The sequence below is a fragment of the Gossypium raimondii genome, chromosome 12, assembly GCF_025698545.1.
Source record: "Gossypium raimondii isolate GPD5lz chromosome 12, ASM2569854v1, whole genome shotgun sequence".
NCBI lineage: Eukaryota > Viridiplantae > Streptophyta > Magnoliopsida > Malvales > Malvaceae > Gossypium > Gossypium raimondii.
The window spans coordinates 50,500,767-50,524,293 of record NC_068576.1 but is presented as its reverse complement, the minus strand read 5'-3'; the positions used below and the strand labels follow the sequence as shown (position 1 = coordinate 50,524,293).

The following is a 23,527-nucleotide window of genomic DNA, read 5'->3' as shown; positions in this document are numbered from 1 at the left end:
AAGCCGGACGACTTGACAAACTTTTGGTGATGTATATTTTCTTTTGGTAATGTGGCATGTACATAGGATGTGTATAAAGGTTATTATGTTTTTAATATAAATGGTTAAAAAAATGTTAGTATTATAAGTTTATGCATTAAAATGAAAGAAGTTTAATTATTTTTATTTAATTTAGTATATTGTTAAATTTAAATTGATATTATGTTGATTAGGTTGATTAGAAGATATTTGGAATAGAAATTGAGAATGTGAAATGAATTGGTTGAATTGATTGAATTGGTTGTGATTGGAAATGATATGGTTTTTAAATTGCAGGGGGTTTTATGTAAAAATAAGCAAAAATGCTGCCGAAATTTTTTTAAAAATAAAAATAATAATTCGGAGAACTCGAAGGAGTTTCATTTTACTTTAATTTATGTTTTAAACATTGAAAGTTTATTACAGAGACTTAGTTATACAATTATATTACGATTGATATTTTATTACGACTTATCCGTAAATTGTTTGATATGTCTGGTAATGCCTCGTAAACTTATTCCGGCGACGGTTTGGGGTTAGGGGGTGTTACAACCACTGTTCCGACTAGACCCAAAATCGGGCTTTTACATTTATCATGTTCTATATTTACCCCAATTCCATACTGTTTATGAAAACCATGAGGAACTAATCCCTCTATGGGGGATTAGCGAGTGGAGGTATGATTTGTTAACTGTTTTATATGGCTACTCAACGGATCAACTGTTTGGGAAAGGAAGAACCTAAACCCTAGGAAGTCATTAAGGGGGGAATTAACCCTGTAAATATTAAATAATTAATTAAAATGCGTTTATAAAAAAATAATTAAAATACTGACTGCTTGTCAAAATCATGGTCCCAAATCCACTATTTTTGTCACCACTGAAAATGAGCTATTACACAAATATACAGTAATTATCCATTTATTTGCTAAAATACAAAAGTTTGTGAAATCACCTTGACTTATCGAATCAGTGAACTTGGATATATGATGGATATTTTTACATAATTTTAACTTGATATGATGGAATTTGTTTACGTAATGGAAAATATCAACATCCTTACTATTAATAAAAATAAGACTAAATTCCGCTTCTTATTGACATTTGGCTATTTGTTAAAATACAAGCCATGGGAAGGGAAAATAAAATAAAATAAAATAAAATGGATGGCTAGGTATTTCCACCCAGCAAAGATGTAGACGAGAGTCTGCTTGAATTAGCAATATTGTGAGGATATGTTACTGGCATGAATAAGTTGGGGATGAATGAATTATTTAGGTACCGTCGGAGGAGGAAGCAACCATTTGGTACCTTCAACGTAGTCAAGAACCAAGAATGGCTCAGCTTCCGCATCCGATCGTTATTTGACGAATTTCTCTCATGTAACAGGAGTCGCGCCTTTCCCCATGCATTTGTAATCTCCGTAGTACACAGTTCTGCATGTCAAACCATTCTCACATTATATATCTTAATAAATTTATCAATAAGTTAGGAAAGATTAGTTTACTTGTAGGCATGTAATGTTGTAAGGCTGAGTATTTTCTTACTCGGCCCGTTCAGGTTGGCGATTACTAGACCATCCACCAGGGTGGACGATTTCGTCCATTTCAGTATAAGAATAAACAACCCTCGGACTGCTCTTCCAAGCCCTGCCCAAAAATACGTCCTTCGATGTTCCTGTAATTCTGCCATGCACGAACGAATAACTCTTGTCCTCCGATGAACTTTCTCTCACTTGTGCTATAATTATTGCCATTTCTAGATCTCCTTCTGGATCTCCTTCTACAAATATTTTCGAGTTCTGCATCCCTCTTTTCTTGTCAAATATATATATGGGGGTATAATACATCATATTTCATGCATTAGGGATATTAATACCAGATATAAAGATGTCACGCTTCCGAAAATGAAATCAACAGTGCCACGAATATGGCAATCCTTAAAAAAATGGTTGCCCCTGTCATCGCACAAAGTGTCCTGGAAGCCAATGATCTTGCAGTTATAGAAAGCCGACTTGTCGCCGGAGACTCTCAAAGAAACCGCTTGTGCTCCTACCATCTTCCCATTTGGCCTTGGAGCAGAGTTCTATATGCATAACATGCCACCATAAAAAACCCTTTAATAATCAATTCAATAAGGGACAGATTGTAACACCCCTTACCCAAGACCATCACCGGAATCACGCACGAGATGTCATCTAACTTAACTTACTAGTTCGGAGCATAAAAATTTGCTTTTAAAATTAATTTCACTATTCACAATAAAACTATCCACCTGAGTGACTGTCACTAATTTAATTATAACTCGATTTACGAAACTCAAAATTTAAATCTGTAAATTTTTCCTAAAACTAGACTCATATACCTTCTTTCTGTAAAATTTTTAGAATTTTTGACTTGGCCAATTAGTATAGTTTATTCATTAAAATCTCCCATGTTTCATAGCTCGATAGTTCTGACCTCTTGGCACTAAAAATCAATTATGTCTTTTTACAGAATTCATATAATGTTATCGTTTGTTTCTTTTGAAAATAGACTCACTAAGGAATCTAGACATATGAATTATGGCCCATAATTATTTCTGTACTATTTATAATGATTTTATAAAGTCAAAACAGGGGACTTTAAAAACCATTCTGACCGTGTCTCACTAAAATTCAAATATCTCAAAATTTAAAATTCCTTTGCCTACACCGTTTATTTTATGTAAAAATATACTTGATAAGATTGAATTATATATCTCATTCACTCTCTAATTCCGTTTCTACTATTTTTTGTGATTTTTCAAATTCACGTCACTGCTGCTGTCCAAAAATTGCTTCTTTGTATTAGTTACCATTTAAACATAATTAACACCAAAACATATTCTTTACTAACCATTTCAATAGCTAATCTTAGCCATATCATTTGAACATACTCAAAATGATTAAGACTCTATACATTCCATAAATTTAAACATTTTGAAAACACATAATACCGAGATGGCTGTGATAGTGTGATACGAGCTCCGAGGATCCCCAATTCGAGTAAGCTCAAAACACTATAAAACAAAGGAAAGGAAGAAAGGTGTAAGCTACTAATAGCTTAATAAGTTACATGTAAACTAAAAGGATCAAATAGCTATGCAATTTAAAATTGAAGGTCCTTATATGGCAAATAAACCATTAAGAGGAGTTAGTAAATAAGTATGATGATTCATCCATGGAAAATTTGATAAAAAAATGACTAAATTGGAAAGTTGAAATAATAAAAGATGATAAGTTAAAAATAATAAAATATCATCTTTTTCATCATCTTTCCCAAATTTTTTTTATGGAAACCCTAGCTAAGAGAAAAAAAACTCAAGAAAGCTTATTTGGCTTAATTGGGTAAGCATTATTGTCCTGTTTTTAATGATTTTTATGTTTTCGAGATCGTAATAGCTTAATCTAGCTATCTCGGGGATTAATTTGTAAAGTTATCAAAGTACTAGGTTTTTTCCATGGTTGAATATGTATGAATTATGAAATTTATGGTAGAAAATGAAAGGTTGTTTATAGATAAACAACTTTTGTAAAGTGAATTTTGATGAAATTGTGATTTAGGGACTAAATTGTAAAGATGTAAAATTTATGGAAAAATTCTAAATTTTATGAATTACTTGGGCTGTAAATGTTACACGTAAAAATTGGTTAGGCTTGGAATAAGGATTAAATTGCATGAATTTCATTTTCCGAGCCTAGGGACGAAATCGTCATTAATTAAAAGTATAGGGGCAAAATGGTAATTTTGCCTAGGATGTGACTTGAATATGAATTTTATTAAATTGAGCTAAATTTACTCATATAGATCCAGATAGATCAAATATAGAGCTAGATCGAGGTAAAGAAAAAGTAACGAATTAGTAGTATACAAGTTCACGAACATTGTCGAGGTAAGTTCATGTAACTAAATTGTGTACATTTATATGTTTGAATTGATTGTTGTATATATATGAATTGTGTAATTGCTAATTGTATGAAATTGAGTACATATTTGACAAAGCCCGATAAATGTCAAGACTGGTTTGAATAAATGAAATTCGATGGATTTAGGATTTCCCGTATTGGTTGTGGTCCCGTATATGTTGCGGACACACCATATCTTGAAAGAGCGTCTCGTTAACAGCCCTCTCGAGTTTTTCATTATATGGTTCTTGCGAGCTTCCCGATAATAGCTCTTCGGAGCATCCCGATTGGTTGTGATTCTGCATGTTTTGTAGACACACCACAGCTCTTATGAGTGTCCCGTTATATGGCTTTTGTGAGCTTCCCGATATGGCTCACTTGAACTTCTCGATATATGGCTATTCAAAGCTTCCCATTAATGGCTCTTCGGAGCTACCCGTTATTGGCTCGCATGAGCTTCCCAATTATGGCTCTTATGAGCTTCCCATTATACAACCTGGATAAGCTTCCCGTTATATGGCTCACATGAGCTTCCCATTATATGGCTCGAGAGAGGGCTTCCTAATTATGTGCTCTAACGAGCACTCCTGAATATGAATTGACGGATTACAGTTTGTACACTTCAAGTGTACTATGTAACACCCCTAACCTGAATCTGTCGTCGAAACAGGGTTACGAAACATTACCGGAGTTTACAAATTAATTATCAGACATTTCATTTCATCTAGCATTCATATTAGAAACCAATCAAAATCATACATATTGTCCCTTAAACGAGCCCTCATGGCCCAAATTACGTATTAGAAATAAATAGGGACTAAATCGAAGACTCAAAAAGTTTTTCGAAAAATATTTAAAATTTTCAACACTACAGGGGTCACACGGTGGTGTCTCAGCCCATGTGAGTATACTGACTTGGGCCACACGGCCAAGTCACACGCCCATGTGTTAGGCCTTGTGAGCATTCTATTTTGTGCAAATTTAAGATACAGGAGACACACAGCCATGTCACCTGGTTGTATGTCACACACGGTTAAGACACACACCCGTGTCTCTGCCCGTGTGGACGAAAATTGGCCATTTTACAAGCCATATTTCTCACCCAATTTTATGTTAATCTATACATGTCATTATAACTAAAATCAAAACATTTGAAAGTACCGATAGAACCAATGGATAGTGTGATACAACTCAGACAAACTTCCAACCCAATCAAGCTTCCGATAATCTGAAAGGTAAAGGAAAACATATACATAAGAAATGAATTATTAGTAAGCTCGTATAACTTTAATCATAATACTTCTTTTCAAATATGAAATTTAAACATATCAAGAATAATCCAATATTTATACCACAATACCCATGAAGTTATATTTAATAGCTTACTAAATGAATAAATCTACAGTATCACTATATATATTATTCCTAACATAGTAGGAATTTTAAACAACTTTAACTCTTCCAAAATTTCTTTATTTTCATTTGCATTTCTTTACCTTCCACACTCATTCCATAAGCATAACACACCAGTTATAAGCATATCATTCAACCACAGCTACAAGCTAGTGCATTTAAACATAGACCTTTTTCGAATTAATCACATGATAACTTATTTCATAAGAAATTCCTTAACTTAAACATTACCACTATTTCATGAGCACAAGCATATTTTCATTTGAGCACTTACCATTTCAATGCACCTTATAATTAAACATATTACCATTCAACCAGTAATTTGGCATTTGCCTAAGCATCAAACAACAACACTTGTTAGCGTACTTGAACATATTTCATATAATTTTAACATCAATGTGGTTTTTAGAAGATTTTTGAATTAGTAATTTGTGTTTTATAAGGCATTCTTACGTCAAGTGATTAAGAAAAAGTGGTATCGAGACCTTGATTTTATAAACCGAGCAAGAGGCATCGAGACCTTGATTTTATAAACCGATCCGTAAATATTTTTATAAATATTTACAGAGTGTCATTAAGGTAGTATTAAAATTTTGTTAGAAAATTTTAACGTTTCGGTAGTCAATTAATTAAAAATGACTAAATTGAAAAAGGTGCTAAACTTGCTAAAGTGATTAAATAGTCTAAATAGTAAATAAATGAGGACTAAAAGGGCAAATAGACTCATATGAATTGCTGAGGTGGCATAGCATGAAAAAAAATCAAGGATTTTATTTGAAATAAGGGCAAAATTGTAAATTTTGCCAAATTAAATAGAAATAAACGGGAAATTGAAAATTCTAGACAAATTCATCATCATTTTCAGCTCAAAAACAACCATTGAATAGGGTTAAGTAGGGGTGAGCATTCGATCGAATCGAATCGAAAATTTTCGAGTTAATCGAGTTTTCGAATCTCATTTTATCATCCTAACTTTATTTGAAGTTTTTTCGAATCGAGTCGAGTGAGATGGAATTCGAATCAAATCGAATATATTTGTTCGAGTTAAATTTTAAAAAATAATTTTGGGTCCTTGTAACCATTGTCACCCATCGTAATAAAATTTGTCCACCTTAATCAAAATTTTTATTAACTTTCATCACTTCATAATTTATTTATTAATTTTTTATATATTGATTAGCTTCTTTGCTTGCTTAGTTGTTTCAATTATCTTGATTCTTGTCGCTATGTATTTTAGAATTAAAAATATATTAAATGTAAAAATATGATTTTTAATAAAAGTTATTTTAAAAATAAAATGTGAAATTGATACCAATATAAAATTTTAACACGAATATTTTATGGCATAATTAATAAATCAATTTTAATATAAAAATTCAATATGACTAAACAATTTAATAATATAAATAATATAAAATGTGAAATTTAATTTAATAATATAAATAGTAGATATAAATAAAATTATTACTATTTATGTTTAGTGATTTTTTGGATAATTTTGATTTTTATTTGAGAGTAAAGGGTGAGAAGTAAAAGTTTAGGGGAAAAATAAAAAGTTTTGGAGAATAAAAGTTTGAGGGAAAGTAAATAGTTTGGAGGGAAAATATTAAAAAAAAATTGGAGAGGGGAGGGTTTGGGATAGATGGGAGGTGGGATGGGAAGGAAATAAAAGTTTTAGGGGAAAAGTGGGAGGAAGTAAAAATTTTAGGGGAAAATAAAAGGTTTTGAGGGTTTTTGGGAGTAAAATTTTGAGAAAAAATAAATGGGAGAGTAAAATTTTGGTGGGAAATGGATTTTGGGTAGATTTTGGGGTTGGTAGGGGAGGGGAATAAAAGTTTTGGGGGGAAAGTGGGAAGGAGTAAAAGTTTTGAGGGAAAAGTAAAAAGGTTTGGGAGTTTGGGGTAAAATGTAAAATATTATAGTTTGATATTGAATTATTGAATTATTGAGTTATTCGAATTGAAAACTCAACTCGATTCGAACTCGAAATTGAAAAAATTGAGTTGATTGAATAACTCGATTAACTCGAATAACTCGATTCGTTTAACTCGAAATTCAAATTTTTTTCGATTTTTTCGAGTCGAATCGAGTTTTGCTCACCCCTAGGGTTAAGTTGGTTTTTCATATTTTAGCTTCATCTAAGTTTAATTCTTACATTTTCCTTGAAATTTTTATGTTTTTGGACTTTTACAACTAGGTCTAACTTACTATTTCATTAGTTTTTGATTTTGTTGAAAGTTTTGGAAGATACCATTGATAAGTTCATATGATTTTAGTTATTAGATGATGAAATTGAGATGTTGATGGGTATTTAAAGGTATTGTATTAAGGAATTTTGGACGAAATCATGTTTTAGGGATTAATTTGTAAAATTGTTGAATTTATGTGAAATTCTAAAATTTCATTGAATTTATGGGCTACTATTGATATATATGAAAGTATTTAGGCTTGGAATAAGGAATAAAATTACATGAATTTCATTTTCCGAGCCTAGGGACGAAATCATATTTAGTAAAAGTATAGGGGCAAAATATTGACTTGGATAGAATTGAATGTAAATTATATTAAACTGAGCTAAATTTACTTATATAGATCTGGATAGACCAAGTACGGAAGTAGATCGTGGTAAAGAAAAAGTATCAAATTAGTAGATTACAAGTCACGAACAATTAGTCGAGGTAATTCGTGTAACTTAATTGTGTAATTATATGTTTGAATTGATTTGAATAAATTGTATGTGATTTGTGTATTGGCTATGTATATGAAATCTGATCACATATCCAAAAAAACTGATAAATGTCAAATCCCATTTGAACGAATGAAATTCGATTGGATACAAGGTTCTGTTTCCTGAAATAGTAGTGGTCCTGCATTTGTTGCAAACATATCATAGCTCGAAAGAGCATCCCGTTATAAGCCCTCTAAAGCTTCCCATTATAGTGTTCTTGCGAGCTTCCCGTTAAATTCTCTTCGGAGCATCCCAACTGGTTGTGATATGCATATGTTGTAGACACACCTACGCTCTTATGAGTGTTCTGTTTATAGGCTCTTTGTGAGCTTCCCGTTAAAGGCTCTTCGGAGCTTTCTGTTAGTGCTCGCTTGAACTTCCCGTTATATGGCTATCCGGTGCTCTCTGTTAAAGTGCTATTCGGAGCTTCTCGTTAAGTGCTCTTCAGAGCTACCCGATATAGGCTCTTTGTGAGCTTTCCATTATTAAGCCCGAATAAGCCTCCCGTTACATGGCTCAACGAGCTTCCCGTTATAGTGCTTGAGAGAGAGCCTTCTGTTTAAGTGCTCTAATGAGTACTCTCGGAAATGAATTGATGGGTTTCTAATTTGTACACTTTATGTGTACTACCCTCGTATCCGTCGAGATTTCAAATGATTCAACGGGTGAAATTCTTACATGAAGACAAGTGAAATCAATATCTAAAATCAATATTTGAAAAATACATGAAATGCATGGAACTTGGTATTTGATGAGCTCATCTTTGTTATTGACATTTACATGAAATGAATAACTAATATATTTGATGAGATTGTGTGCTTAACCTATGACCAAGTTGTTTGGAATGCATGTGTATTTTTACTTAATGTTCAAATGAATGGTAAGTTAATTTATTGTTATATGGACTTACTAAGCATAATATGCTTACTCTGTTTCATTTTATCTATTTTGTAGTAATACGAAAGCTCATTGGACTGGACGCTTGGCAGAGATCACTCACATTATCCACCGGCACATTTCGGTACAAATATGATACTGATTATAGATATAATGGCATGTATAGGTTTTGGTTAGCCAATGTTAGCATACAAATATTTTGGTTGTAAATAGCCATTGGAATGGCTTGTGATGAATGTGTTTTGGTATATTAATATATGAGTTAATTTCATGTTTGATATAAGTGCTTAATTTGGTTTATGAATATTAGTATGATATTGAGTAAATATGGTCAAGTAGATAAATTCACAAACATGGATTTATGAAGTGATATGGCATGTATGATACTTGAGTTTGGCATGATTTAAATGTTTTGGATTGGCTTTTGGATGTGTTAAAATGTTTGTGTAGGTGGATGATCAAATGGGTGAGAAATAAGGCTTGGAAATGGCCTTATTTTGTCCATACGGGCAGAGACATGGGCATGTGTCTCAGTCGTGTGTGACACACGGCCTAGCACATGGGCATGTGTTCTGGTCGTGTGTCCCCTGCATCTTAAAATTCAAAATAGAATGCTCAGTATTTTTCACACGACCTGGCACACGGGCATGTGGCTTGGCCATGTGACCTCTGCACCTTAATGTTTTCCAAGTCAGAGAGTTACACAAGCTGGGGACATGGCCGTGTGACCTACTTCATATACCACACGGCCTAGGACATGGGTGTGTCACTTGGTCGTGTGAGCCGCACGGCCTGACCATACGGGCGTGTGACCCCTGTACCTAGGAAAAATTTTGAAATTTTGCGAAAAATTCTCTGAGTTTCTGATTTAGTCCCGACTTGTTTCTAATGTATGTTTTGGGCCTCGAGGGCCCTAATAAGGAACGTTACGATAAATTTTCTGACACATATGATAAAATAGTATAAAATGTCTGTAATCATTCTGTAAGTTCTGGTAATACTCCATAACCCTATTTCGGTGACGGATACGAGTTAGGGGTGTTACATACATTTTATGATACATATCATCTTTTACTATTTCTTCATATACATATATCATCGAAGAAAACTCCCGATAACTTACCATTCGAAGAATGACTTACGGGCTAAACAAAAGCTCATGAGAGCTAAACGGAAACCCATAAGGGTTGAACGGAAGCTCGTAAGACCTGAACGGAAACCCATAAGGGTTAAACTGAAGCTCAAAAGAGTTGAATGGAAACTCATAGGGGTTAAACGGAAACTCATATGAGTTAACTAAAGCTGTAACACCCCTTACCTGAGACCGTCGCCGGAATCGAGTACGAGATGTTATCCAATTTAACTTACCAATTCAGAGCATAAAAATTTGCTTTTAAAATTAAATTCACTGTTCACAACAAAACTGTCCACCTGCGCGACTGTCACTAATTTACTTATAACTTAAGTTACAAAACTCAAAATTTAAATCCGTAAATTTTCCCTGAAACTAGACTCATATTCCTACTTACCATCTAATTTTCAGAATTTTTGGCTTAGCCAATTAGTATAGTTTATTCATTAAAGTATCCCCTGTTTCACAGCTCGACAGATCCGACCTCTTGCCACTAAAAATAAATTATCTCATTTTAAAGAATTCATATAAGGTTACCGTTTATTTATTTTGAAAATAGACTCACTAAGGAATCTAGGCATATAAATTATGACCCATAATTATTCCTGTACAATTTATAATGATTTTCCAAAGTCATAACAGGGGACTTCAAAAACCATTCTGACCCTGTCTCACTAAAATTAAAATATCTCAAAATACAGAATTCCCTTGCCTACACCGTTTCTTTCATATAAAAATAGACTTGATAAGCTTTAATTACATATATAATTCACTCTCTAATTCCATTTCTACTATTTATGGTGAATTTTAACATTCACGTCACTGATGCTGTCAAAGAAACTGCTTCTTTGAATTAGTTACTATTTAACATACATAACACCCAAAACATAATTTTTACGAACTATTTCAATAGCTAATCTTAGCCATATCATTTGAACATGCTCAAAATGATTAAGACTCTATACATGCCATAGTTTTAAACATTCTAAAAAGCACATAATACCGAGATGATTATGATAGTGTGATACGAGCTCCGACGATCCCCAATTCGATCAAGTTCAAATCACTATAAAACAAAGGAAAAGAAAGAAAGGTGTAAGCTATAAATAGCTTAGTAAGTTACATGTAAACAATAATTACTCATTTAATAATTAACACTTTTAACATATAACTAATCAAAACATTTCTTAGCAATTTCAATCACTTACACATGCACAATCTTACCAATTCACTTGCATATACATTTCACACTTTAACATTTATCACATATGCTCAATTCTTTCAATTGTACTGCATACACACTTCATTTCATATTCACTTTAACCCATCATTAATCCCGTTGAACACTCGAATATACACAGATACGTAGAGATTTAGCACATAAGTGCAACAACGATATGTAGCGAAGCTACCATTGAAATGTAGCCGGTTACCATTTGTTATGTAGCCGAAGCTACCATGAAACGTAGCAAAGCTACCAGATCAATAACACTGGAAATGTCCACGGGCCTGCTCACACAAGCTGTCAGTGTGCGCAACACATGCTAGATCACCCAGCACCGGGACTCAACTGTAACATCAGTAACAACGATCTCTAGTGACATGTCACTTGTATCCACTTCTATTCCTAAGTTCAACCGGAATTTACACTTAACACTTTATTTTCAACACTTTAACACTTGAATAATTCATGAACAATTTTCCTTCCACATTCAATATTGATTCACATATCAAATAAAATTCACAATTTATAAAATATATTACTATTATTTACACATAACTTATCTCGGATGCAAAACGACTATTTTTGTAATTTAGTCGATAACTTTCTCTTTCCCGATCACTTGCACTATTTCTTCTTTCTTGATCTATATTAACACAATTTAATACATTTTATCAACATTTCATTCAAATACAATTCATACACAACATTTTGGAAAATTTACATTTTCCCCAAAACTTTTCAAAATTCCACTTTTGTCCCTAAGCTCGTAAAAATAAAATTCACTAAATTCTTAAATTTCAAACTTCACTAAATCATATTTCATGCTCATAACAGCCCTCAATTTCACAAAATCACAACTTTATGCACACTTTACCATCTTTTACAATTTAGCCCTTTTCAACATTTTCATTGAAATTCATCTAGTAAAACTTGTAATTAACACTTCAAACATTCATTATCTAACATCACTAATCAATTTACAATTACATCATGAATGGATCAATTTTTAAACTTCAATTTCATTTAAATTAAATGGTAGAAACATGAAATTCAAGCTTCAATAAGCATAAAAATACGAAAATAATTAAAAACGGGGCAAGAAATCACTTACAATTGAGCTTAGGAAGATCAAGAACCCTAGCTATGGTGACATGAATTTTTTTGGCAGCAAACGTCTGATTTTGAAGAAGATGGACACTTATTTTCACTTTATTTTGTCTTTTATTCAATTTGGACAAAAATGCCATTGACCCATTACTTAGATATTTTTCTAGAAATACCCTTTTGTGTCCATAACACTAATTTATGGTCTAATTTCCACATAAACACTTCCAATTTTATGCAATAATTCAATTAAGTCATTTAATCACTAATTAGACACACTTTGCATTTTCTCGATTTAGTCCTAAAAATTCAATTAGGCACTAAATCATTAAAATTTTCTATCCATATTTTCACACAATATTTCAATCAATCAGTAACTAATAAAAATTTATAAAATAAAATTATTTCACTTCGAATTTGTGGTTACGAAACCACTATTCCGATTAGGCCCTATTTCGGGCTATCACAATTCTCCCCCTTAGGGATTTTCGTCCCCGAAAATCTTACCAGTGAATAAGTTGGGATACTGTTTCCTCATAGCCTCCTCGGTTTCCCATGTTGCCTCTTCCATCCCATGTCGTTGCCATAACACTTTCACTAATGCAATTTCTTTGTTTCTCAACTGTTTCACTTCTCGTGCCAAGATTCGAATCGACTCTTCTTTGTATGTCATATCCGATCGAATTTCCACTTCAGTTGGTGAAATCACATGCGATGGGTCTGATCGATATCGCCTCGAGATAGAAACATGAAACACATTATGAATTCTTTCCAATTCTGGTGGTAAAGACAATCGATAAGCCACTGGACCAATTTTTTCTATCACTTCATACGGGCCAATAAATCTTGGACTTAATTTACCTTTACGGCCAAATCTCAAAATTTTCTTCCATGGAGACACTTTCAAAAATACTTTATCACCCACTTGAAACTCAATCTCTTTTCTTTTCAAATCCGCATACGACTTCTGTCGATCCGATGCACCTTTCAAACAATCACGGATTACCTTCACTTTTTCTTCGGTTTCTTTTACCAAATCAACTCCATGTAACTGATTTTCATTAAGTTCAGTCCAATTTAATGGAGTCCGACACTTTCGTCCATACAACGCTTCATAAGGTGCCATTTTTATGCTCGATTGATAACTATTATTATATGCAAATTCCACCAAAGGTAGATATCTCTCCCAATTACCTTCAAATTCCAATACACAACATCTCAACATATCTTCTAGTACTTGAATTACTCTTTCAGACTATCCATCGGTCTGGGGATGGAATGCTGTACTAAAATTCAATTTAGTACCCAATGCCTCTTGTAATTTCTTCCAAAACCTTGAAGTAAACCGTGGATCTCTATCAGATATAATAGACACAGGCACACCATGTAATTGGACTATCTCAGCAATATACAATTCAGCTAACTTGTCAAGTGAAAAACTCATTCACACAGGAATGAAATGAGCCGACTTAGTCAATCGATCAACTATAACCCAAATTGAGTCTTTCTTTTTCGGTGACAATGGCAATCCGGAAACAAAATCCATAGTAATTCTATCCCAATTCCACTCGGGCACCATAATAGGTTGAAGTAACCCTGAAGGTACTTGGTGTTCAGCTTTTACTTGTTGGCACACAAAACACTTTGTCACATACTCAGAGATATCCCGTTTCATACCCGGCCACCAATATAATTTCTTCAAATCATTGTACATTTTTACACTACAGGGGTGAACTGCCAAACGACTATCATGTGCTTCCTGCAAAATTTTCTGAATTAAATCAATATTTTTCGGAACACATATTCTGTCACGAAACATTAAACATCCATCTGAATCAATCCGAAAATCAGAATTATTGTCCACTGCACACTGAGTCTTTCTTCTTTGCAATTCATTATCCACTTTCTGAGCCTCACAAATTTCTTGAAGAAACAATGGTCTAGCTTTTAACTCTGCAAGCAATGATCCATCTTTAGTCAATGTTAATCTCGTATTCAAAGCTCTCAAAGCAAAGAGAGACTTTCTGCTCAAAGCATCAGCAACTATATTGGCTTTTCCTGGATGATAATCTATCACAAGTTCATAATCTTTCATCATTTCCAACCACCTTCGTTGCCACAAATTCAGATCTTTTTGTGTCATAACATATTTCAAACTTTTATGATCTGTGAAAACACGACATTTCTCACCATATAAATAATAACGCCAAATCTTCAAAGCAAAGACAATAGCAGCCAGCTCTAAATCATGGGTAGGATAATTTCGTTCATGCAGTTTCAATTGTCGAGAAGCATATGCTATCACTTTTCCTTCTTGCATCAATACACATCCGAGCCCATTTAACGACGCGTCACTATAAACAACAAATTCCTTTCCTGACTCGAGTTGCACTAACACTGGTGCCTCAGTTAAACACTTCTTTAATTTCTCAAAACTTTGTTGACACTCCTCAGTCCATTCGAACTTAACATCTTTTTGCAACAATTTTGTCATCGGTGAAGCTATCATCGAAAAACCTTCTACTGAATCGACGGTAATATCTGGCTAAGCCGAAAAACTCTTAACCAGATACATTTCTTGGAGGCTTCCATTCAACTATTCTTGATATCTTATTCGGATCCACTCGAATGCCATCTCCGAGACAACATGTCCCAAAATCCCGCTTCATTGAGCCAAAATTCACTTTTACTAAATTTAGCAAACAATTTCTTTTCTCATGATCAGTAGCACAATTCTTAAATGTTCGGCGTGCTCGGCTTCACTTGGAATAAATAAGAATATCATCTATAAACACCACCACAAATTTATCCAAATAGGGTAAAAATCGATTCATCAAATCCATAAAAATAAATGGAGCATTAGTCGACGAAAAGGCATTACAAGAAACTCATAGTGACCATACCGGGTTCGGCGATCTTTGGCACATCTGACTCTTTAACCCTCAATTGGTAATATCTGGATCTCAAATCGATTTTGGAAAACACTATGGCATCATTTAACTGATCAAACAAGTCATCTATTCGGGGCAATGGATACTTATTCTTTACTGTCACTTTGTTAAGTTGACGATAATCAATACACAATCTCAATGTCCCATCCTTTTCTTCACAAATAGTACAGAGCACCCACGGAGTAACTTGGTCTTACTGAATCCTTTATCCGTCAACTCTTGTAATTGCACTTTTAATTCTTTTAATTGAGTTGGTGCCATTCAGAAGGAGCAATCGATATTGGAGCGATGACTGCATTACTTCAATACCAAACTCTACTTCTCTAATCGGAGGCAAACACGCAACTCTTACGGGAACACATCTAGATATTCACATACCACTGCATCGATTCGATCTTTGTTTGAGACACTTTTGTATTCAACACATAAGCAAGATATGCTCACAACCATTTTCAAACATTTACGGCGGACATGGCGAAATCACAATTGGCATCACATTTGACTTATCTGTTTCAACCCGAAGAACTGTACCACTACTACACTTCAACTCAAGAATTTTCTGACTACAGTCTATCTTGGCCTGATGTAATGTCAACCAATCCATTCCCAAAATAACATCAAATTCATCAAATGGCAACAACATCAAATTGGCAGGGAAACACTGACCTTGTATCATCAAAGGAAAATTTTTGCATATTTTTTCAACTATCACATGCTTGCCTAAAGGATTCGACACTTTAACCACATACTTAGGCAATTTAACACACAAATTCTTATCAGACACTAAATTCATGCATACATACGAGTGAGTAGAACCAGGATCAATCAATGCAAGAACATTAGTGTCGTAAAGAGAAAATATACCAGTGATCACATTAGGAGAAGATGCTTCTTCTCTAGCTCGGATGGCATAAGCTCTTGCTGGAGCTCCCACTTCAGATCTTACAGTCGTGTCTTTTGTTACACCTTTACCGCTAGTTCCAGTCCCCACATTTCTCGGTGTCTTCCTCTAGTAGTCACACTGCTCGATCTCACATTCTGAAACTTTTCTATCTCTTCTCTTTCTGGACAATCGTTCACAAAATGATCTTGAGATCCACATTTAAAACATGCTCGACTGATTAAATAACATTCCCCTAAATGTCATTTTCCACAATGTTGACATTCCAGTCTAGTAGGTTTAACACTACCTACACTTGCCATAGAAGTCGCTTGAGCTTTAGAACCTGAATATTGTCTTCCTCGATCTCTTTGAAAATTCACACTAGAAACATTCGGTCGAGTATTCATTTCTCTAGACTTCTTCACTTGAAATTGAAATGACTTGCCCATTGATCTTTTTCTTGCATCTCTTGCTTCACTTTCCATCTTTCTTTTCTCTTTGCTCAATTCTTCACCCTTGATAGCTCTTTCAACTAGTACCACTAACTCTTTAATTTCAAGAATTCCCACTAGCAATCGGATATCCTCGTTTAATCCATCTTCAAACCTTTTGCACAATGTAGCTTCATTAGATACACACTCTTGGGCATACTTGCTTAATTTGACAAATTCTCGTTCATATTCGGCTCTAGTCATGCGCCTTGTTTCAATTCAAGAAACTCTTTTCTCTTTGATCAATGAAACGCTGACTTACATACTTCTTTCGAATTCTTCTTGAAAGAAATCCCATGTAACTTTCTCTTTAGGCACCACTTGACACTAAAGTTTTCCACCAATTATAAGCGAATCCTCAAAGAATGAGATAGCACATTTGAGACTTTCTTCGGAATACAAGATAATTCATCCAACACTCGATGGTATTATCAAGCGAACTCGCTCTTCGGGATCATCATTTACATTAGCTCGGAACTCTTCGACTCCATACTTTCGAATTTTGTCCACTGGAGGCTTTGACAATCTTAACACTTCAGTTTGTTGAGGAGCTATGGGAACAGCTTGAGGAATAGGAGGGGGCGGAGGAGGTTGAGCATTTGGATTAGTTCTAACAAACTCAGTGTACCAATTGTTCATCATCTGGAGAAAAGCTTCTCGAGCCTCATCTCCTTGACCTTGAGTCTCGACTCGACTTTCAAAAGGCACATTACTTTGAGCATCATCAGTTGTATCTCGATTAGGATCCATTACTATAAAAAAACATTTTAAGATGTCAGGAGTCGTCACACTATCATTATTGAACTATTGCATGTATAGATAGTCTATTACACTCGCTACGTTAGTCCGAGAATCGACTAAACTGTAGCTCTGATACCACTAAATGTAATACCCCTTACCCGATACCGTCTCCGGAATCGAGTACGAGATGTTATCCAATTTAACTTACCAATTCAGAGCATAAAAATTTGCTTTTAAAATTAAATTCACTATTCACAACAAAACTGTCCACCTGCGCGACTGTAACTAATTTACTTAGAACTCCAGTTACGAAACTCAAAATTTAAATACGTAAATTTTACTTGAAACTAGACTCATATTCCTACTTACCATATAATTTTCAGAATTTTTGACTTATCCAATTAGTACATTTTATTCATTAAAGTATCCCCTATTTCACAGCTCGACAGATCTGACCTCTTGCGACTAAAAATCAATTATCTCATTGTACAGAATTCATATAAGGTTACTGTTTATTTATTTTGAAAATAGACTCACTAAGGAATCTAGACATATAAATTATGACCCATAATTATTCTTGTACAATTTATAATGATTTTCCAAAGTCAGAATAGGGGACTTCAAAAACCATTCTGACCCTGTCTCACTAAAATTCAAATATCTCAAAATACAGAATTCACTTGCCTACACCGTTTCTTTCATATAAAAATAGACTTGATAAGATTTAATTCCATATATAATTCACTCTCTAATTCCATTTCTAATATTTATGGTGAATTTTAACATTCATGTCACTGCTGCTGTCAAAGAAACTACTTCTTTGAATTAGTTACTATTTAACATACATAACACCCAAAACATAATTTTTACTAACTATTTCAATAGCTAATCTTAGCCATATCATTTGAACATGCTCAAAATGATTAAGACTCTATACATGCCATAGTTTTAAACATTCTGAAAAGCACATAATACCGAGATGATTATGATAGTGTGATACGAGCTCCGACGATCCCCAATTCGATCAAGTTCAAATCACTATAAAACAAAGGAAAAGAAAGAAAGGTGTAAGCTATAAATAGCTTAGTAAGTTACATGTAAACAATAATTACTCATTTAATAATTAACACTTTTAACATATAACTAATCAAAACATTTCTTAGCAATTTCAATCACTTACACATGCACAATCTTACCAATTCACTTGCATATACATTTTCACACTTAACATTTATCACATATGCTCAATTCTTTCAATTGTATCTGCATACACACTTCATTTCATATTCACTTTAACCCATCATTAATCCCGTTGAACACTCGGAATATACACAAATACGTAGAGATTTAGCACATAAGTGCAACAACGATATGTAGCCGGCTACAAGCATTATGTTGCTTGAAGCTACCACTAAAATGTAGCCGGCTACCATTTTATGTAGCCGGCTACCATGAAACGTGGCAAGCTACCAGCGATCAATAACACTGAAATGTCCACGGGCCTGCTCACACAAGTGTCCGATATCGCAATACATGCTAGATCACCCAGCACCGGGACTCAACTGTAACACTTGTAACAACGATCTCTAGTGACATGTCACTTGTATCCACTTCTATTCCTAAATTCAACAGGAATTTACACTTAACACTTTATTTTCAACACTTTAACACTTGAATAATTCATGAACAATTTTCCTTCCACATTCAATATTGATTCACATATCAAATAAAATTCACAATTTATAAAATATATTACTATTATTTACACATAACTTACCTCGGATGCAAAACGACTATTTTTGTAATTTAGTCGATAACTTTCTCTTTTCCCCGATCACTTGCACCATTTCTTCTTTCTTGATCTATATTAACACAATTTAATACATTTTATCAACATTTCATTCAAATACAATTCATACACAACATTTTGGAAAATTTACATTTTTCCCTAAAACTTTTCAAAAATTCCACTTTTGTCCCTAAGCTCGTAAAAATAAAATTCACTAAATTCTTAAATTTCAAACTTCACTAAATCATATTTCATGCTCATAACAGCCCTCAATTTCACAAAATCACAACTTTATGCACACTTTACCATCTTTCACAATTTAGCCCTTTTCAACATTTTCATTGAAATTCATCTAGTAAAACTTGTAATTAACACTTCAAACATTCATTATCTAACATCACTAATCAATTTACAATTACATCATGAATGGGTCAATTTTTAAACTTCAATTTCATTTAAATTAAATGGTAGAAACATGAAATTCAAGCTTCAATAAGCATAAAAATACGAAAATAATTAAAAGCAGGGCAAGAAATCACTTACAATTGAGCTTAGGAAGATCAAGAACCCTAGCTATGGTGACATGAATTTTTTTGGCAGCAAACGTCTGATTTTGAAGAAGATGGACACTTATTTTCACTTTATTTTGTCTTTTATTCAATTTGGACAAAAATGCCCTTGACCCATTACTTAGATATTTTTCTAGAAATACCCTTTTGTGTCCATAACACTAATTTATGGTCTAATTTCCACATAAACACTTCCAATTTTATGCAATAATTCAATTAAGTCATTTAATCACTAATTAGACACACTTTGCATTTTTCTCGATTTAGTCCTAAAAATTCAATTAGGCACTAAATCATTAAAATTTTCTATCCATATTTTCACACAATATTTCAATCAATCAGTAACTAATAAAAATTTATAAAATAAAATTATTTCACTTCAGATTTGTGGTTACGAAACCACTATTCCGATTAGGCCCTATTTCGGGCTATCACAAAAGCTCATAAGATCTAAACGGAAAGTAAACATGAAAGTTCACACGAAAGTCGTAACAAATTCTGAACCTCGGTTTACTGGGGTAATTTGCCGTCGATTCACCCTTTACATTAGTACTGCCAAAACCCAGTTATGGTTTTATCATCAAAATGCTATAGCCCTACTATGGTCTTACATATAAACATTGCCATGGCCCAACCATGGTCTTACATTCATAGTGCCATAACCCAATTATCGTTTTATTCGTCAATTCATCCTTTGCCACAGAATGATTGTACTCAATCCCACGTTCCACTCGTTTTGAACATTTAATTCAATTTCATAATTTAAAAATAATTTTATTTTCAGAAATAAATATGAATAAATACATAATATCATTCATCAATTCAATAAATAAAAATCATAGTTTAACCATACGAACTTACCTGAATTGAATTGTAATAATTGCAGAAGTTTAGGGACTATTCGCTATTTTTCCTTTTCCTCAAGTATCTCTGAAATTTTGATCTTTAATTTGAAATTACTCATTCATTAGCATATATTTCAGTTCCAATTCATTTCACAATTTATACCTTCATTTTTCAAATTTACACAATTACCTCCACTTTTACAAGTTTTATAATTTAGTCCCTTAACTAGTTAATCTATCAAATCAACTAATTTTTATCAATTAATAATTTATCCAAATATTCTAGGCTATCATACAGCCCTTAATAAAATAGAAATTTAATACCAAACCCTAATATTTTAACTATTTTCATAATTTGATACTAACATTAATATTTAACAAAATCACTTTATAATATCATCATACAACAAAATTAAAGCACTAAACCCACTTGATATTAATAATTTCTTTCAATATATTAATTTAGACAATATAACAATTCATTTCATGCAATTTGGAAATTTTGAAATTTTACAAAATTGCCCTAAAATTTTACTTTTATTCAATTTAGTCTCGAGCCTAAAACATGCAAATTAGCCATTTTTAATGTAAACTCATGCTAGCTGAATATTCATATATATTTTCCTCCTCCTCTCCATTCCACATCTTTAATGTGTATATACATTTGTTAGAATCTTTAGCTTTTAGTATATAACATGCTTATATGTTCATATCAAAGTTGTCCACTTGAGTCATATTCACTAAATTATTTATATCTTGAGCTACAGAATTCTAAATTAAGATCCACTTGATGTTTTTAAAACTAGACTCAAAAATATTTCTACCATAAAACTTTCAGAATTTATAAATTATCCAATAAGTACAGTAAAATCTTCAAATTTATCCCTATTCGCTATTTAACAGCTTCGACCTTTCTTTACTAAAAATAAATTATCTCTTAGTACGGGGTTTGGATGATGTCTACGTTTGTTTTATTAAAAATAGTCTCATTAAAAATTTTAATATATAAATTTAAAACCTTAATTTTTTTTTTACAATTTTTGACAAATTTCCAAAGTCAAAACAGGGGAACCCGAAATCAATCTGACCTTGTCTCACAAAAATTCATATATCTCATAATATGAAACTCTTTTGCTTACATCATTTCTTATATGTAAAACTACGCTCAATAGGCTTTAATTTAATACTTTAATTAACCTCTAATTCAATTTCTACAATTTTTGGTGAATTTTCAAAGTCAGACTACTGTTGCTGTCCAAAACTGTTTTAGTGAAAAATGTTGATAACCAAGTTTATAACACCCTCCTTTCCTTTCTCTACAATATTTCCCTTCACTAACATATCATGAACATAGAACCTTATATAAGAAAACACTACTTTAACATCATTTTCATTCTTTTTCAATAATATAAAACTTAAAAAAATATTAAAATCTTGATGTTCTTACCTTGTTCTATTGATTTCAATCTTTAACTTGATTTTATCTCTCCTCCGGCTTCTATTTCTTGAATCTAACTTGATATTCTAGCTCCCCATAGTCTCCTTATTATTTTGCTCTCTTGGTAGCTATGGGAATTCTTTTGATTTCTAAGTGAAAATGGTGAATTTTTGGTTAAAGGACCAAATTATAAAAAAAAAGGAAAATTTCTTTCTTCTTTTCTCTTCTCACGTAGGTGCATGGAAAGATGAAGAGAATTCTTCTTCTTTCTTTCCTTATATACTAAATAAAATAATAATAAAATATCTTATTAAAATATTAATAAAATAATATTTATCTAATTAAATAATTATAATATATCATCAAAATATCTCTAATATCACCATTGCCTTCTAGAGTTCTCTCTCTTCTAATTGACCATTTTCCCTTTATAATATTTTAAAATTTCATCCTTGAGTCATCACTTAATTTGGTAAAATTGTGATTTAGTCCCTCATAATTCTTCACCTATTCAATTTGGTCCTAATTCATCCATTTTCCTTAGTTTCTAGATCATTACACCCTTAAAATATTTACACTATTGGTTTTTAACTTTTCATATTTACACTTTAACCCTTAAATTTTGAATATTTACTCTTGGACCACAAAACTTTTCTTACTTTTACGATTTAGTCCTTTCTTGAATTAATAAATCATAATACACTTCCCAATGTTGACATAACTCAAAATTTCCTTTTTGTCACTTTATTTCCTTATTTTACTATATCAAGGATAATACATTACTTTCTTCTTGTAGTAATTTTCGAGGTATTACATACTACCTGTGTATCCCTCGATATTTCAAATAAATTCAATAGGCAAAGTTTTGACATGAAATAATCTGAACTTGAGATGAATTATTATGGAAATGTACATGTTATATGGATATATGATGTGGAAAGCATATGTATATGAAAATTATTACATGATGAGCTCATCATTGTTTCATGATGCTCACATGAACTACATGACTAACATGTTTCTTGAGGTTATATGTGTTTAGGAAAATTGCCAAATTTCTTTGGATGAACTTTGCATGCTTACTTTAAATGTAAATGATTGGTAAGTTAATTTACCGTTATACGAACTTACTAAGCATAATACGCTTACTCTGTTTATTTCCCTCTATTCTATAGTAATTCAGAGGCTCGTTGGGTTGGAAGCTTGGCAGAGATATCATCACACTATCCATCGACTCATATCAGTATATTTAGTAAATTAACTTTGGTTATAATGGCATGTATAGGTTAACTTGGCCAATGTTGGCATATAAATGGTTTGGTTGTAATTAGCCATTGGAATGGCTTGTAATGGTCATGTTTTGATGTAAATATATGGTA

At 32.7% G+C, this 23,527-nt stretch overlaps 1 protein-coding gene across 1 annotated transcript in view; it reads right to left on the bottom strand.

Moving 5' to 3' along the window:
- Positions 1 to 1,287: 1,287 nt before the first annotated feature.
- Positions 1,288 to 23,527, bottom strand: part of LOC105762249 (putative pectinesterase 63) — a 62,611-nt gene continuing 40,371 nt past the window's right edge. Inside the window, 3 exon segments of the mRNA XM_052625305.1 lie at positions 1,288 to 1,453; positions 1,565 to 1,818; positions 1,896 to 2,102. Coding sequence (XP_052481265.1) covers positions 1,288 to 1,453; positions 1,565 to 1,818; positions 1,896 to 2,102 — 627 coding nt within the window.